This window comes from Perognathus longimembris, chromosome 20, assembly GCF_023159225.1.
Source record: "Perognathus longimembris pacificus isolate PPM17 chromosome 20, ASM2315922v1, whole genome shotgun sequence".
NCBI lineage: Eukaryota > Metazoa > Chordata > Mammalia > Rodentia > Heteromyidae > Perognathus > Perognathus longimembris.
Window position 1 is genome coordinate 43,963,782 of NC_063180.1, and position 18,214 is coordinate 43,981,995.

Below are 18,214 nucleotides of genomic sequence, written 5' to 3' on the forward strand. Positions count from 1 at the left end.
TACTTGAGTGAAATCAGCCTCTGTTTAGAACCAGGTGGACTTGCGTGCTTCTACTTCCCCCCCTCTCCCCACCCCCCGACCCCCATACCCCAACCCCCAGGCTCTGGTTTGTGGTGGCTTCCCACCAGTGCTCAGCACTCGTGATGAGAAAGGTGGACCATGAACAGGCCAGTCCCAGTACTGTCGTCTTCTCAAAGACAAAAACCTGACTTTGTTGAAGGTCAGTCTGGACAGTTTACATCATCTACTTTACTTTTTCTCAGAAACGAAGGCTTAGGAATGATTGACCAAAATGTAGATGAATAAGCTTTTAAGCCCTTCTAAATCAGCCCAGATTTAGCCCTCTGTTAGATGAAGTCTCTAAAATCACAGAATCAAAGTTGGAAGGCCAGCTAATCCAGCATTGCAGAATGTATTCCCACAGTGGGTAAAGTTTGAATTTGTCCATAAGTGTATAAAGCAGGTGGCACAAGAATCACTAGAGGAAATTTCTCCGAAAACACAAGATTCTCATAACACCCTACAGCGATAGGATGCCTCTTCCTACATTCTTCTAACAGCTAGAAACTCATTACTAGACAAGGCAGCTCCTCTGGCTATTGTACAGCTCTGACTGTTAGACCCAAAGAGGATAATTAAAAGGCGAAACAAGATATCTGGTGCTTAGGCCTATGGTGCTTCATTTTGACTTAAGTAATGAGGTAGGAAGCAAAGAAATATGTTTGAAAAAGTAGAAGACACCAGGACTTGTTTACATTACAGAAGACTATGATAAAAAAGCCCCAACCTCATCCTATAAGCAATGGGAAGTAGCAACAATAGAAGAAAATCTGAATTTCTTTAAGGGCCAAACTGATCTGAGCTCTGCACATCTCTGGCCTCAACTACACTTTTTTCTTCTCATTTCCTTCTCTCTAAGTCACATCTCAATGATTAAGCAATACTGGCTGCCTTTTCCTGCTTCTGGATTCCTCTACCAGCTGTTCTTATCTTCAAAGAGCTCTTCCCTGAAAGTTTCGCTTGATGGAATCCTTCTGAATAGCAACTCAAGTGCCATTGTATCAGAAAAACTCTCTTCTCCCTCTCCCCTTCCCTCTCACCTTCCCCCCTTCCTCCCTCCCTCCTTCCCTTTCTCCCTCCCTCCTTCTCCTCTTCTTTCTTTCTAATTCACTTATCAATACAGTAAAACAGCTTAAGCCAAATTGGATGTAGACTCCAGGTTGAGTCCTCCTGACAGCTGGATGCTGTGTAGTTTGTCTCCTTGGTCCCTGTGCACAGGGACCCTGGGAGGCTCTCAGAATGTGTAAGTGCGAGCTTCAGGCCTGGCTTCCCCTCCGGTGCTGTGGAAAAGGATTGTCCCTGTGGGCCAGTGCCCTGTGCTCAGCCATGCCACTTGGGTATCCCTGGCCATCTGCATTGAATTCAGAACAGCCTTTCCATCTCAATTAGCCACACAGTCACCCTATCATATTCCTCATCTCATTTTCTAGCATGGCACTTGTAATTGCTAACTACTCATTTCTTCTTTATTGCTTGTCCTACCCCAACCTCAGCAATAATAAAAACACATCTTTATTGTTCATCATTTAGTACCTCAAGCTGTGATTGAAACATAATAGCCACTCAACACATAGTCATTAGGTTAATGTTTTGAAAGACAAAAAAAGCCAGGTGGGGGCTGGGAATATGACCTAGTGGCAAGAGAGCTTGCCTCTTATACATGAAGCCCTGGGTTCGATTCCCCAGCACCACATATACAGAAAACGGCCAGAAGCGGCGCTGTGGCTCAAGTGGCAGAGTGCTAGCCTTGAGGAAAAGGAAGCCAGAGACAGTGCTCAGGCCCTGAGTCCAAGGCCCAGGACTGAGGGGGAAAAAAAGCCAGGTGATTTAGAAATAGTACTTTGCAGGGTGCATTGTGTATGTTATAAGAAAGCCACCAGGGAGGCAAGACCCTTTATCCCTCCAAGTATGCCTGAGCCTTTGAAACCACTTGAAATTGCAGCACAGTTGAGTCGCTGCCTTGGCTGGGCTGGGCCCTGCATCCGGGGAGTGTCTCTGCTCATCATCGGGGAGTTCCTCACCTTACCTCAGCACTCGAGGGCTCAGAGCGAGTTAGGAAGCAACCTTCTCTAGAACGTTCCGAGTGCGTGATAGCCTAAGTGAATGCATTTTTGAAAAGGAATAAGTTAACCAATGTCCGCTTTTCCTGTGCAGGCAGCAACAGCCCTCACGGGAGCCCCACTTCTCTAGACAGCAACATGCTGCTGGTCATCATCGTGTCTGTCGGCGTCATCACCATCATAGTGGTCGTCATCATCGCCGTCTTCTGTACTCGGCGCACCACCTCTCACCAGAAAAAGTAAGCAGCCCCAAATGTATCCACAGAGTTTCCCCTTTTACTTCCACGCAGCCCTTCTTAGACTGGTGCGAAGAGCTGAAGGCAAGAGCCCGTGGGGAGCAGTGTGGAAGCAGCACGGGACCATGTCTGTGACTGACTGGGGGGGAGGGGGGCCCTGTGCGTGTCGTGGAGTTTAAAACTTCTTAACACCCAGTGAAAAGAAGTCTAACGAAGACACAGGAGAAAAAGAAGCTGCAGAAAATAATCCCTAAGAAAGTTCTCAGTAAAGAGTCAGCTTTTACACACCTTGACAAGCTCCTTAAAACATTTGGAATCACAGATACCTCCCCCCACCCCCCACACACACATGCATACCACGCACCCTCTCTGCACTAGCAGGGAGGAATGCTCGTGGTGCACTGATGATGAGCAAATTGGTGCTGAGAAGGAATTATTAACCAAGCAGATGCCCAGGAGGAACAGCCCTAGTCAGTCCCCAGAGGAGGGCACTGTTGTCCTGGGAATCCCAGGCCCTGGGTGACTGCGAGCAGGCCACAGGCAACAGTGATGTGGTGTCAGTGTTCTGACCCTGGGGAGACCAAAGCCACTGTATAAGGAATAATAATTAGTTAATAACAATAATTAATTTTGGGGGTAGAAATGAAAACTTATAATGGTACAACATGTGTTTCAAGCTAAAAAGTTAAAAATAATAAGTTTATGAAAGCAAAGTCACACGGAGCTCCTCCATGCAGTGAAGCCCAAGTGCAGGACAACGAGGACGCCGCCTGCAGGAGTGCACTGCACGGTCTTGGGCTTTCCGACTCTCCCGCCCACCCAGAACAGCTTCCAGGCCTGCAGGCTCTATTTGTGCCCTTTGCAAGGATGGCATTTTTTTATCTTTTTTTTTTTTTTCTCTTGTCAGTCGTGGGGCTTGAACTCTGGGCCTGGGCGCTGTCCCTGAGTTCTTCAGCTTAAGGCTAGCACTCAGCCGCTTTGAGCCACTGCACCACTTCTGGTTTTGTGGTGGTTAATTGGAGATAAGAGTCTCACGAACTTTCCTGCCCAGGCTGGCTTTGAACCATGATTTTCAGGTCTGAGCCTCCTGAGTAGCTAGGATGACAGGCGTGAACATGGCAGAGCTAGAGGAATGTGGCCAGCCCCTTTTATTGCCATATCCAACTGGAAGCCAGGAGCAAGATCACCAAGCAAAGAGTGTTCATTTAGCTCAACCGACTTGATTTTGGAGCCCAGCAGAGAAGATACCTGGAGAGGAGAGCGAGGGCTGACGAGTGTTGCCTGGCACCCTTTGGAGCACTGTCTGTGTGTGGACAGCAAGCCAGGCAACCTGCGATGCGTGAGCCAGGCCTACAGCAGCCTGTGTCCAGCCAAGGTGGGGGAAAACCATAAACCTCTGACTACAAATGGAAATTTAGAAAGATTTTTAAAAGAAGTGCTGCCAAGCATGCGGAGAGGGTGTTACTCTAATAGACGATTGCCAGTCACAGCTTCACAGAGCCCTCTGGGACGTCAAGACTTGTTTCCTAATGTTCCTAATGCTCCAAGAGCAACGAGCAAGGCGTTCCGCCACATCGCGCTTGATGACACACACATGCTACGGTCCAGAGTTGAAGAGAACCCTTCACTCGCACAGCCCATCATCCATCTAGCCAGCAAGACAGAGACAGAGAAAGGAGATATCCAAGTTGCCCCTAATCGCAAAATCACTTCGATCCAGCATCCTGAGAGGACGTGAGGAGGATTTGCGCCAGAAAATGGAAAGTCATGCCTGTGCTTGCGGGTATCTTTCAGAGTAGATCCACCCAAGGCAAGAATGCATATATTCAATAATGATCTATTTATCTTCAATATATAGGGCAGGGCAAGAACCCTGGAACGGCTGCTAAGAATGACTTTGTCTTTTTATGTAGTTTATGTGATATTTTAAACCTCTTTCTTTTGCTCAAATAAAACACCTTTCCATGGTTTACATTACCTCACTTTTCCAAGAGAATGAGAATGAGGACTCCTTTTATATCCTTCCTGATCACCGCCTCTTACAGCGCCCTGTTCACTTTGTATCGTGGATAACCGTGTTTCTTAAAAGCTTCAAAGACTACATTTTTTTTTTGTCTACTCTAGAACTTTTCTTCAAGCTTCTTTATTTGGCATTTTACATTTACCTATCTTTATGAACTTGGCTTTTATATCCTGTTTGAGGATTTTTGAGATCTTTAATAGAATCTAAAAGCCAAAAGGACAAAGAACTCCTTAGTGCTTTAGATTTAAAATTCAAAGTAAATAAACCTCATGGTATTTGTTCTTCAGATTCAGACTAGGAAATGGGCTGATAATAGGCTGTGTACTCTAATGGAATTTGCAAGTACTCCAGGTTTGAGTTCTGTTTTTAAAATAATGATGTCAAGTCTTCATAGAGCGTTTCCTCTTCTTTCCCCCCTAACAGCTGCTTTGCAAATATCCCATTAGCCAGTTAAAAGTAAGAGCTTTTCTTTTTCTTGTTGCTTTTTTCTTCCTAAAACCTAAAGTACCTTCCACTTAGATAGTAACTGTTTATAGCATCTTGCAACCCCAAATCAGTAGAGAATTTTAGAAAACCTAAGCATTTTCACTTGAGCTCCCTCCTTACTCTCAACAGATGGCCCAGCTTCTCCTTCAAGATGAAGCTAGAGCTATCAGATGAACTATTAGTCTGTTCTGTAGGTTGGGTACTTTATAAAGAGCACCACTGGGCACCAGTGGCTCACGCCTGTAATCCTAGCTACTCAGGAGGCAGTCTGAGGATCGAGGTTCAAATTGAAGCCAGCCTGGGCAGGAAAGTCCATGAGACTCTTATCCCCAATTAACCACCAGTGGCCGCATGGCTCAAGTGCTAGAATGCTAGCCTTGAGCTGAAGAGCTCAGGGCCGGCTCCCAGGCCCAGAGTTCAAGCCCCACGACTGACAACAACCAAAAAAGATTCATTTGGCTCATGATTCTGGCGGATGAAACAGCATAGTGCTAATGCAGTGAGAGCCATGGGTCACAGAAGCAGAAAGGAAACTGGTTGTATGCACGGGAGGAATTAGGAACAGGTGCCAGGCTCCCTTACAACGCCCACTTCTCTAGGAAACAAGCCTGGTCCTGTGAGAACTGTCTCAAGCTTCTCCATGAGTGATGCCTCCAGTGACCTAATTTTCCTCCACTAATCTTTCTTTGTCTCTTAAAGGGACCACTTCTCTCTGCCATTAATAGGGGATATCACATTTTCAGCATAAAAACTTGGGGATGTCTGGGAATATGGCCTAGTGGTAAAGTGCTCGCCTTGTGTACATGAAGCCCTGGGTTCGATTCCTCAACACCACATATTTAGAAAAAGACATGGCGGTGTGACTCAAGTGGTAGAATGCTAGCCTTGAGCAAAAAGAAGCCAGGGACAGTGCTCAAGCCCCCTGAGTTCAAGCCCCAGGATTGGCAAAAAAAAAACGTAGGGGATACACCAGATCCAAACCATAGTAGATGAGAGGTATACTAATCTGAGTCCTTTCTACACTGGTAATAGCTATTCCTCCCCTTTCCTAAGTGTACTTCTCCCCTTTCAAGGCCAGCTCTTCTGTTTGTCCTCTGGTCTCATTGTCTTCTGTCTTTCTAAGACCATTTACTTGTTGATATCCTTTTCACATCTCACTCTATTGGCTGTATTCCTTCAGCATTAAAATATACTCAGACTTCTATCTTGAGAAATAATTATAATTACAACCCTCCTACTACATGGTTCCTATCACTAGCTGCTTACAAACCTCTGCCTACCTTTATTCCCCAAATACCCTGAAGGCAGTCACCTGTCAGTATCCATGACAGTCCCTTTCAGTGACACCAAAATTCAAGGATACTGAAGTCCCTTTTATAGTTTGACTTAATATTTGCATGCAACCTACTTCACCTTGCTGCTCTGTTGTATTTCTCTGTCAATTAGAAACTTGAGGACAGTTTTAGAGAGTTTAAAGTACTAACTTGATAATCTTTTAACACCAAAAAAACGAAATAGGCAGTACGCAGATACACACTAACACAGTCCACAAACAGGAGAAAATACTAGACTTTTTGCCTCTGGTTCTTTTGTTTTTGCTTCTTTTTTTCTTTTCTTTTTTTTTCAAATTTTTATTATTTTTCTTTTTTTTTTTTTCTTTTTTGTCTTTTCTTTTTTGGTACTGGGGATCAAACCCAGGACCTTGCACTTGCTAGGCAAGCGCTTTGACACTATGCTACATCCCAGCCCTGTTTTTGCTTCTTAGGTTAGATTCTGACTCTTGACAGATGTGTTCAAAAGGTTTGTTTTGATTTGGTTTTCTTTTTGTCGGTCATGGGGCTTGAACACAGGGACTGGGCACTGTCCCTGAGCTCTTTTGCTCAAAGCTAGAGCTCTGCCACTCTGAGCCACCGCTCCACTTCCAGTTTCCTAGACATAAGAGTCTCATGGACTTTCCTGGCTGGGCTGGCTTCAACTCGCAATCCTTAGATCTCAGCCTCCCAAGAATTATAGGCCTGAACTACCAGCACCTGGCTAGAATTTGATCTTTTAAGCCAGGTACCAATGGCTCGCACCTGTAATCCTAGCTACTCATGAGGCTGAGATCTGAGGATCATGGTTCAAAGCTTAGCCTAGGCAGGAAAGTCCATGAGACTCTTCTTATCTCCAGTAAATTAGAAAAAAAGAGCCAGAAGTGGAGCTGCGGCTTGTGGTAGAGCACTAGGTTTGAGCAAAAAGAAGCTCAGGGGCTGGGGATATGGCCTAGTGGCAAGAGAGCTTGCCTCGTATGCATGAGGCCCTGGGTTCGATTCCCCAGCACCACATATACAGAAAATGGCCAGACGTGGCGCTGTGGCTCAAGTGGCAGAGTGCTAACCTTGAGCAAAAAGAAGCCAGGGACAGTGCTCAGGCCCTGAGTCCAAGGCCCAGGACTGGTCAAAAAAAAAAAGAAGCTTAGGGACAATGCCCAGGCCCTGAGTTCAAGACCCAAGACCGGGAAAGAATTTTTAAAAATGTAAATGCCTTTCAATTTTGTGCCTAGGAAACGAGCTGCCTGCAAATCAGTAAATGGCTCCCACAAGTACAAAGGGAACTCCAAGGATGTTAAACCGCCAGACCTCTGGATCCATCACGAGAGGCTGGAGCTGAAGCCCATTGATAAGTCCCCAGACCCAAACCCTATCATGACTGATACTCCAATTCCTCGCAACTCTCAAGATATCACGCCAGTGGACAATTCCATGGACAGCAATATCCATCAAAGGCGAAATTCATACAGAGGTAATTTTCAGGGCAGGTTTTGTCCCTAACTGTTGAGAGACGGTTCATGTAAATTATGTTCCACTTTGCAGGGTTGCCTTAATTTGGTGATTCATGTAAAAGGTTATTTTAAGAAATGTGTTGGGAGATTTGGTCACCATTGGAGCCCATTAGAGGGCTTGTTACGGGAGGCTCTGTCCCCATGGGGACACCTTCCTGAGTCTTAGGTGTCATCAGGCTGCAGTCAGGCCTGCGAACCCCTGAATCACACCTGCTTTCCGCATCCCTCACTGTGGGAGGACTCTCGCTGTCCTTAGTTCAGACATGGTGGTCTAGATGCTCTTACAGACATGCACAGAAGCACAGTGGGCCGTGTTGTTCCCCTTGTGTGGTTCAAGTCCAGTCCTGGGTGTCCCATTAGAAATGTTCTCCTGTGGGGGCTGGGAAGGTGGTTTAGCGGTAGCGTGCTTGCCTTGTATACAGGAAGCCCTGGGTTCGATTCCTCAGTACCACATACACAGAAGGAACTGGAAGTGGCGCTGTGGCTCAAGTGGTAGAGTGCTAGCCTTGAGCAAAAGGAAGCCAGGGACAGTGCTCAGGCCCTGAGTTCAAGCCCCAGGACTGGCCAGAAAGAAATGTTCTATGGAGACTGCGCAGTGGCCTAGAGCAGATGCTTGCAGCTCACCTCCGCTCCCGTTTGATGTCTAGGGCATGAGTCAGAGGACAGCATGTCTACGCTGGCTGGAAGGCGGGGAATGAGGCCCAAAATGATGATGCCCTTTGACTCTCAGCCACCCCAGCGTAAGTAGAAGCCTCTTTCCTGAGTGCTGCCGGTCTGTCCCATCACGTGGGGAGCAACAAGAGTGATCCCTTTGACTCCCCTTGATCCTAACATGAAAGATAATTTACCAAAGTCATGACACTTTGAAGGGAGAAAGAGCAAACTCTTGCCATGTTTTTGGGATAGATAGCATTCTTAAGGCTAGCATCTTGAAGCTATGGGTAAATAAACTAAGAAGCCATGTATGTTGTCTCCCAGGAGCAGCGAAATGTCCATGTCTCTTAAAGGACCCAGCATCTCCATGAGAGCTGGGGGCGCGTTGCTTGAGACCAGAGCGCTGAGCTTTACAAGGCAGCACGCGCGCTCCTCCCCCACACACGTTCAGTGGCGAGGATCACCTGTGGAGTGCAGTTTTGAACGAGCAGACCTTATATTTTAGAGTTGCTTCAGGTCTGCAGCACAAGATTTGTAAAGCAACTTTTTTGTCGATGTCTTTTGACCAGTGCCTCATTTTGATAAGCATGAAAGTTGCTGGTCCTCCTTTAATAATAGTTGAAATTCAAAATAGGTTAAGTATCACGATTTAAAAAAAAAAAAAAAAAAGCCCCAGGAATAGTTGTACACACTTGTAATCCCAGCACTCCAGAGACTGAGTGAGGCCAGAGGACTGGGAGTTCAAGGCCACTCCTGGGCTACTTACTGAGGTCCAGATCAGTCTGAGCTATATAAGAAAACACTCAAAAAAAAAAAAAAAAAGAAAAGAAATGACACCAAATTCTTTTTTTTCAGACCACTGTTTCCTTCCTCTCCCTCGTCTCTGTTTTCAGGATAGCCTTTTGGACTGACAATGTGGAGCTTCCAGTTAAGGATTCTCTGCCAACAAAAATGTGATTTAAATAGCCATGAATGCCCCACATACAAAGAAATACTTCATAGCATCCTCTTTGGAGCATTCCTCCCACTTTCCACACTTGTTGGAACTTCTGAGCGCTGTGCGCGCGCGCATACACACACACACACACACACACTATACACTTAAAAATTATTCCTTAAAAGGTAATTTCTGGGGCTGGGGATATGGCCTAGTGGCAAGAGCGCTTGCCTCGTATACATGAGGCCCTGGGTTCGATTCCCCAGCACCACATATACAGAAAATGGCCAGAAGTGGCGCTGTGGCTCAAGCGGCAGAGTGCTAGCCTTGAGCAAAAAGAAGCCAGGAACAGTGCTCAGGCCCTGAGTTCAAGGCTCAGGACTGGCCAAAAAAAAAAAAAACACACACACACAAAAAAAAGTAATTTCTATACACAGTAGCTTATGCTTAGGGTCTTTTGTATAGTCAGGCCTAGATTTGAAAGCTTTTAGGGAAAAACCATGGTATCCCTGTGTAAGAGGTGCCCTGCAAAGTCCTTCCATGTTTAAGACACAATTATTTATAAAGAGTCAAAGTTAATCCACTAAAATTACTTATTACTTACAAGAAGAAAATAGCTTAACTGCTTATTTAGTATAAGATCTCCTACCTAAACTGGCTTATTTTGAAAGCTTGTAAAAATTGGACAGTCTGTATTTCCAGATTTATTGCTTTTAGATAGGTTAAAGAAGAAAAGATGTTATTCCAGTAGACATTTTCTTCTCTCCCAGTACTGGTGTTTGAACTCAGAGCCTTTAGATCTCACACTCACCTTTTTCCCTCACTACTGCTGCTCTCCCCCACTTGAGCCACTTTTGACTTGTTGCTGGCTAATTGGAGATTAAAGTCTCTCAGATTCGTCTGCCCAGCCTGACTGCAAACCATAATCCTTAGATCTCATCCTCCTCAGTAGCTAGAATCGGCATGAGCCACCAACGCCTGACTTGACATCATTCTTTTCCCTCCCTCCCTCACCCCCCTCTCTCCCTCTCTCTCTTCCACTCTTCCCTCACTTCCCCCTCTCCTCTTTCTCTTTTGTATGTTCCCTTGAGGCTTAGAGCTAGCTTCTCTAAGGGATATCTAAGAAATAATCTGCCCTAGCCCTAGGCTGCTGGTTTTGCTCCTATGTTTATATCTCATAAGGTTGAGCTTGAAGCCTCTTTAAAAAAAAAAAAAAAGCCAGGTACAATGGCTTACACCTATAATCTAGCTACTCAAGAGGCTGAGATCTGAGTATAAAGCTAGACTGGGCAGGAAAGTCTGAGACTCTTATCTCAAAAACCAGACATGGTGCTGTGGCTCTAGAGAGTTCAGGGACAGCTCCTAGCCGTGAGTTCAAGCCCCATGACCAAAAAAAGAGAAAAGAAAGCTGGGTGATGATAGCCCATGCCTGTAATCTTAGCTACTCTGGAGGCTGAGATCTTAGGATCACAGTTCAAAGCCAGTCTGGGAGACTCTTATTTCCAGTTAACCACCTGGAAGCTAGAAATGGAACTGTGGCTCAAAGTAGTGGAGTGCAGGTCTTGAGCAAAAGAGCTTATGGACAGTGCCCATGATTTTGAAAAAAAAAAAAAAATCTTCATTAAAGAGACATCATCAGAGAAAGTTGTATGTGGAAGCTCTGTGTAGAACTTTGGGTTCTTTAGCTAAATGAATAAATATACCAAATTGAGCCCTTGTCCAGTAAAGACAAGGACTGTGCGTTTATGTTTCAAAATGCTAATGGATATGGCTGAGCCCCTCGACAGGAGGCAGAAGAAATGCTACTGCAGATCTGCAGTTCATGCTTTTAGTACTACATTGGATCATGAATTAAATTTTATTTGTGGTCCTTTTAGGAAAGGAAAACTGATTAAACAGCTGCGTATTTACTAATACCCATTACATGCGACTCCTGACAAATAAAAAAAGAATGAGGGGCTTGGGATATGGCCTAGTGGAGTGCCTTGAATACATGAAGCCCTGGGTTCAATTCCCCAGCACTACGTATACAGAAAACGGCCAGAAGTGGCGCTGTGGCTCAAGTGGCAGAGTGCTAGCCTTGAGCAAAAAGAAGCCAGGGACAGTGTTCAGGCCCTGAGTTCAAGGCCTAAGACTGGCAAAAAAAAAAAAGTAGAGAATGAATTTGGGCTGTACTCAAAAAAAAAAATAACTCTACCTTTAGAAGAACAAAAAATTATCATAGACAAGCCACTGTTTCTTTTGCCTATAGATTCATATGTTGTGGCATCCAAATAGATATTTTTAATAGCCTATGTAGTCCATTCTATAATAGAGGAATTGGGAAACACAATCAAGAGGGAAAATGTTCTTAAGCCCTCACTATAATCCTATGCCAAATAACTATGGTTAACATTCTTATATATATTCCTTAGAACTGTTACTCTGCACATACATAGAAAATGCATAGGAGTGTATTCATTGTTAAGTGTGAAGTCCATGGCTGTGATTCAGCCAGCTTCTACCAAAGAGCCAAGGGAGTGACTGGGTAGTGCGGGCGGTGGGAAGAGGGTGACTTTGCTCTTGAAATGTGATTTGTGTGTGTCTGTGCAAGCATGTTAAGCATTTCTCTGTCTTGTGTTCATTCACAGCCGTGATTAGTGCCCATCCCATCCATTCCCTCGATAACCCTCACCATCATTTCCACTCCAGCAGCCTCGCTTCTCCAGCCCGCAGTCATCTCTACCACCCGGGCAGCCCATGGCCCGTTGGCACATCCTTGTCCCTTTCAGACAGGGCCAATTCCACAGGTGAGAGCTGAGGACCGAGCCCACAGGGAACGCTTCCGAGTCGGCAAGCAGAAAGGGGGAAGGCCTTGTCCTGCTTAGACGTTTTCTGTTACTTATTTAACATAACATTTCTGTGGCGGACTCAGATTTCTTTCTGTAAAATTCACTCCACTTTTCTCCCTGAATTTTAAGCTTTCAGTACACAGTGCTATTATAGTTAAAAAACAAAAAACAAAAACCAATAATTCAAGTCATATAAGCATGTCCTATCTCATACAACTTGCATCTTAACTTAGTTGTTGGGGGTGTTTTGTTTTGTTTTGTTGCCAGGCATGGGGCTTGAACCCAGGGCCTGAGCACTGTCCTTAAGCTTTTGCTCAAGGCTAACCCTCTCCCACTTGAGCCACAGCGCCACTTCCAGCTCCTTCTGTGTATGTGGTGCTGAGGAATCGAACCCACAGCTTCATGCATGCTAGGCAAGCGCTCTACCGCCAGCCACATTTCCAGCCCTACTTGGTCATTTTTGATTTTGCTTTTTCCTAACTTTTCTTCCAATTAAGAAGGAAACTTCATTCTGGGTAGTTCTGGGGCCTCAGTGGTTGCCTTTCTTGGCCTAAGAGCTGCCGTCATGTCGGGCCACCATGAGGGACTAGTTCCTTCCCTGCAGATGGGAGTGGGGCAGAGTCTGGAAGCCACCAGATGGCACTGGGCCTCCAGCCACACGGAGTTTGTGCTGACCACAAACCTCAGGTGGCCTCACCCTGTGAAAACGAGGACAGGGTGAGCGTCCCCAAGCACAGATAGGTGAGCGCACCAGTCTTCTGTGTAGCTGAAATACATTGCCAGACAGACCTGTCCCAGTTTAGAAGTCCTAAGAAACAGCATTATCCACCAGTTTTAAGGTGGAAAGTAATGAAGATGGGAGTAAATGGAGTAAATGTTATTGTTCCTAATTAATTGCAAATTAATTTCATCCTTTCCATTTTAAACTATAAATCTATCACTTCTTATACATACAACATACTGTTTTTCCATTATTTGATGCTTGCCTATTAACTATTACTAATGTTTGAACTAAATGGTGGCGGTTCTGGGAAATAAATTTCAAGTGAGCTCCATTTTAAAAGAATCTCAGAATGTCATGCTTAGAAGCTTGGGTTGCCTTTACATCCCTGTCTTTAAATTCTGCTCAGTTATAAGTAAGCCCTCGCACATGAAGACCAAAGCTTTACTCGGGGATACCTAATAGCTCCCAACACCACCTGCTCCACAGCTGTTATTGCTTGAACCCATGCATTTGGCTTTCCTGCTATTTCCTTCCAAATCCAGAGTTGTGATTCCACCTTCAGAGAAAGAATGGGTCTCCAGGTGTCCCAGCTGGCTGCGTGGAGAACCAAAATCTGTCTTACAGACATGGTCTTATACAGAACAGAACACCGCAGCGCAGCCTTCTAATCCTGCTCTTAGGAAGGAGATTCTGTGCCTAACACTGCTCCATTTTGAGGGCCAAGGAATCCCTCCCCCCATTCAGATATGGACCTGCGTGAGTGGGAAGCATTCTCTCCCAGTCATGTAAGCATCTCCTGCCTCGTCCTGGACTAAGAAGAATTTAGGGGTTAGATAAGGCTGTCATCCTGCAGAGCACTGGTGGCTCACACTTGTAAAACTAGCTACTCAGGAGCCTGAGATCTGACGGTCGAGGTTCAAAGCCAGCCCATGCAGGAAGTCCATGAGACTATCTCTGATGAAGCACCAGAAAACCGGAAGTGGTGCTATGGCTCAAATGGAGAGCACTGGCCTTGAGCAAAAGAGCTCAGGGACAGCGCCTGAGTTCAAGCCCCATAACTGACCAATCAGAAAGTAAAGAGAGGGGAGAGAAAAGTGTAGTGCTTTGTATTACTAAAGGATTCCTTGCTTTAATGAACACAGGATTAAAAAGGGTAAAGCCTCATTGGAGATCAACTTGAAAAATAGACTCAGTACCCAGAAATGCTCCAGGTTCTCCTGCTACTGTGTTTTCCTAAGCCCTTGTGTCTTTAGGTCTTAGTGCTCCCACAGCAGTCCCTGCGCTGTGAGCACTTACTGTGCCACTACCTCTTGATACTGGAAAAGCCGTTGGCCAAGCACATGGACTCCGTGAGCTTCGTGTGACTTAAAACAGGATGCCGGGTACTCACACCTATAACCCATAACCCTAGCTACTCAGGAGGCTGAGAGGCCAGCCCAGGCAGCAAAGTCCATGAGACTCTTTATCTCCAATAAACAAACCAGTCAGACAAAGCTGCAAATGGTGCTGTGGCTCAAGTGGTAGAGCATTAGCCTAAAACACAAAGAGGCTCAAGGACAGCACCCAGACCCTGAGTTCAAGCCCCACAACTTAAAAAAAAAATACAGCCAAGAGTTACACCCATGCTAAAACAGGAATTTTAATCATAGTCTAGCGTCTGAGTAGTACCTGGTATCACCCTGTTAGAAAGCAGCCCTCAGGGGCTGGGAATATGGCCTAGTGGCAAGAGTGCCTGCCTCCTATACATGAAGCCCTGGGTTCGATTCCTCAGCACTACATATATAGAAAACGGCCAGAAGTGGCGCTGTGGCTCAAGTGGTAGAGTGCTAGCCTTGAGCAAAAAGAAGCCAGGGACAGTGCTCAGGCCCTGAGTTCAAGTCCCAGTACTGGCAAAAAAAAAAAAAAAACAGCCCTCATAGAGAATGCAGTGTGTGCCTGTACTCTCCAGAAAGTACCAGATAGCCCTGCTCTGCCGACAGTCACTTCATTAACCAGGGTAGGCCTGTGTGCCCAGAGCTATAGGTAAACCTGCCGGTACCTGCTGTTGTGGCCAGGACTGGAGCCCATTCCCTTCTCTCATCCTCCATACTTCCTGAACACCGTCCACCTGGGCCAGGACCACAGAGGTGGTGGTCAACAGCTCTTCCGCCATGACCATTGTTGCCCTGAGCAAGCTGAGAGGTGACATCTCCAGCGTATCCCTCAGAGGCTGAGAGGCGGCCTAAGCAGGGCTGGGGAATTATAGACAGAGACACATTGGGAGAGCAAGATTTCCCTAAGCTAAGGGAATTTACCCCATGCCCAGGGCTGAGGATTCATGGCTTCCTCACAAAGGCAGAGAAATGGGTTGAATTTCTGCAGCTGGCTCACATTTACACATTAATTAGTTTCTTCTGGTCCTGGGGCTTGCACTCAGCGCCTGGGCACTGTCCCTAAGCCTCTTTGTACTCAAGTGCTCTGTCACTTGAGCCCCAGCGCCACTTCCAGCTTCTTCCGAGTAGTTTACTGATGCTGAGTCTCACAGACTTTCCTGCCCTGGCTGGCTTCAAACCATGGTCTTCAGATCTCAGCCTCCTGATTAGCTAGGATGACAGGTGCGAGCCACTGACGCCCAGCCATGCATTAAATGTTAAGGGTGAGGATTCCAGCAGTCAGAGGCCTCCAGGCCACGGCCTGGCGGGTGCCCTCCACACAACCCTTCCGGCGAGGACGGTATCTGCCCTACCTACCCACACTGTGTGCGAGTCTCCTGGCCGCAGTCCACCCGCGTCGCTGCTGCTGGTCAGGGAAAGGCGGCATGGGGCGGGAGCAGGCATGGGGAACAGTGCAGGGCCTCGGCTGTTGGCTTGTTCTGTTTGGGGGGTACATGCTTGCTTAACCCCTCCCCCCCATGCCTTCCCAGTCACTCTAGGGAACAAATGAGCCAATGAGGGAAGAGCACTCAGCACAGCACCTGGTGCTCAGTAAACACTCAGGAGTCTCATCCATTAGGCACTGTGCTCAGCTCTTTTCAAACATGTCCTTTAATCCTCAGCCCGACATTCTCCCTGTTTTGTAGATAAAGAAACTTAGACTCAAAGATTCGGGGACTTTAGCAAATCCACCCCTCCAGAATGCCCCAACTAGACTGCAGATGTGTCAGACTCCAGAGGCAGTGCCTCTCTGTCACACTGTGCCACCTCAGGACAGCTCTGCCCGCTACGTGTTGGAGATGGTTACCACGTTCCTCCCAAGCCTTCCCTTCTCCAGGCTAATCCATACCACCATTCCGCTCTCCGGACCAAAACGCCCTCCTCGGCAGGAGCTTAAAGCTGTGCAGATCTCTGGGCCATTTGGTTGTCCAATCCTCACCTGAGCTGTGGGTTTTCAGACTAGTGAGACCAAAGCTCCGCACAGCCCCAGGGGGGCAGGAGGATCTGAGGGTTGGCCATAGATCTTGCTGGCAAAGTGGATTCATGTCAGTTACTAGGGCAGCCTTGTGACTAGCCATGGCTGTCTAGGAAAGGCATCGACGGGGGGGGGGGGGGGGGGGGGCAGCGGAGTTTAAATTCTCTTTCATACTTATTTATAGACACTAGTTTCCAGAACCTATTATCTGTGTTCCCTAAGTTGTGACTGCCTAGCTATGTAGCTGGAAGCATTGGAACAGCCGATTGGGACTCTTAGGTCAGTCAGTGTTTTTAGCTGGGCTAGCACTGGTCCCATGTGCTTATTGAACTGGTCAGGGACCCCAAGAAGTTACGAGAACTGTGTGCCCTCTGACAGTCCCGTAAATGCTAACGTGGAGGCTCTCCCGCTGTAGAATCTGTCCGAAACACCCCCAGCACTGACACCATGCCGGCCTCCTCGTCCCAGACGTGCTGCACTGACCACCAGGACCCTGAAGGTGCTACCAGCTCCTCCTACTTGGCCAGCTCCCAAGAGGAAGATTCAGGCCAGAGCCTTCCCACGGCCCACGTCCGCCCTTCTCACCCACTGAAGAGCTTCGCCGTGCCAGCCATCCCCCCCCCAGGACCGCCCGCCTATGACCCCGCCCTGCCGAGCATGCCGCTCCTGTCCCAGCAAGGTGAGTGAGGGCAGCCGCGCCCCTGCGTGGACCCGCCCGCCCTTGGGAACGGAAGTCACCCCTTTGCAGAATCATAAAGCACATACTTGTTGAGTTTGCCCAGCAATCCGGAGTGTGGCAGGGCATCACCGTCCTGCTCGGAAAGGGCCCGAGCTCCCTCCCGCCTTGGGGCTCTGCACCAGTCAAGCCGGAGAACAGTGTGCTGGTCGTTAGCATTTTGGATTCTTTTACAGGCAGAATCCTTGGTAAAAGCCCTAACTCCTACCTAGCCCCTGGAATCATCTCACTCTCTAGTAAGAGTGAGAGAGAGAATTACCCCACTCCACAAGCTAGAGAAGGGTCAAGTGGCCCAGGACTGGGCCTCAGGCGGAGCCCCACAAAAGAGAATAGCCCTCTAGTCATGTGTCTGACTTTGTGCAGCTCAACCACAGACCTGGCCTTTGCTCCTCCTCCCCCTCCCCCACCCCCGTTTCCTGTTGTGATGCTTTGTTTCAGGATGAGTTGTTGGTTGGGACTTCTTTACATACTAAAACTTACCAAGAGCACAAAATCGGGCTGAAAGCGTGCCTCCGGTGGTAAGAGTGCCCGCCTAGAGAGCACGAGATTCTAAGCTCACACTCCAGTACCTCAAAAACAAAGCAAAGCTGGGTGCGATCGCACACCTGTCACCCTAGCTACTCGGGAACCCCCTGAGAGCTGAGGGTCGTAGTTCAAAGCCAGCCTGGGCAGGAGAGTCCTTGAGACTCTCATCTCCAGTGAACCACCAGAAAACCCGAAGTGGCGCTGTGGCGCAGTGGTGGAGCGCTAGCCTTGAGCTGGAGTGCTCAAGGACAGCTCAAGCTGTCCCGAGTTCAAGCCCCACAACCAACCAAAAGAAAACAAGGGTTATAGTTTATCTGTATGTACCACATTTGAAATTAAAACTTAGGACATCCTTAAGTATTCCATTAAACCATTAGTTAAAATACTAGCAAGAATCCTATCATATTAAGGTAAATAGCACACTTTTGTGAAAGTAACTTTAAAAATCTGCACTGAGGGCAGTGTCATTGTCTTACATTCCTCCGGTGTCTGGCTGAATGGAGACAGCTGGGCTCTCCTATCTGCTACATTCAATCTGTTGCAATATGTTGTTTTGGTTGAAATACAAGATGAAAATCTGGCCTCGCAAATGGGTAGTTGGCAACGGCATTTTTATAACGTTTCTGATACGGATTTTAAAAAAATAAATACAGGTTTTTCTGTACAGCCCAAACTGCCCTCAAACTCGCACTCCAGCCTTCTCAGTGTCCCGAGTAACGGATTAAAGGCGTGTA

The 18,214-nt window shown here is 47.0% G+C and overlaps 1 protein-coding gene across 1 annotated transcript in view; it reads left to right on the forward strand.

Annotated features, from left to right (window-relative positions):
- Nucleotides 1-18,214, forward strand: part of Neo1 (neogenin 1) — a 184,137-nt gene that overhangs the window by 163,075 nt on the left and 2,848 nt on the right. Inside the window, exons 25-29 of the mRNA XM_048369065.1 lie at nt 2,215-2,359; nt 7,408-7,646; nt 8,334-8,426; nt 11,908-12,066; nt 16,635-16,898. Of these exons, the coding sequence (XP_048225022.1) occupies nt 2,215-2,359; nt 7,408-7,646; nt 8,334-8,426; nt 11,908-12,066; nt 16,635-16,898 (900 nt within the window). The remainder of the gene's footprint in view (nt 1-2,214; nt 2,360-7,407; nt 7,647-8,333; nt 8,427-11,907; nt 12,067-16,634; nt 16,899-18,214) is intronic.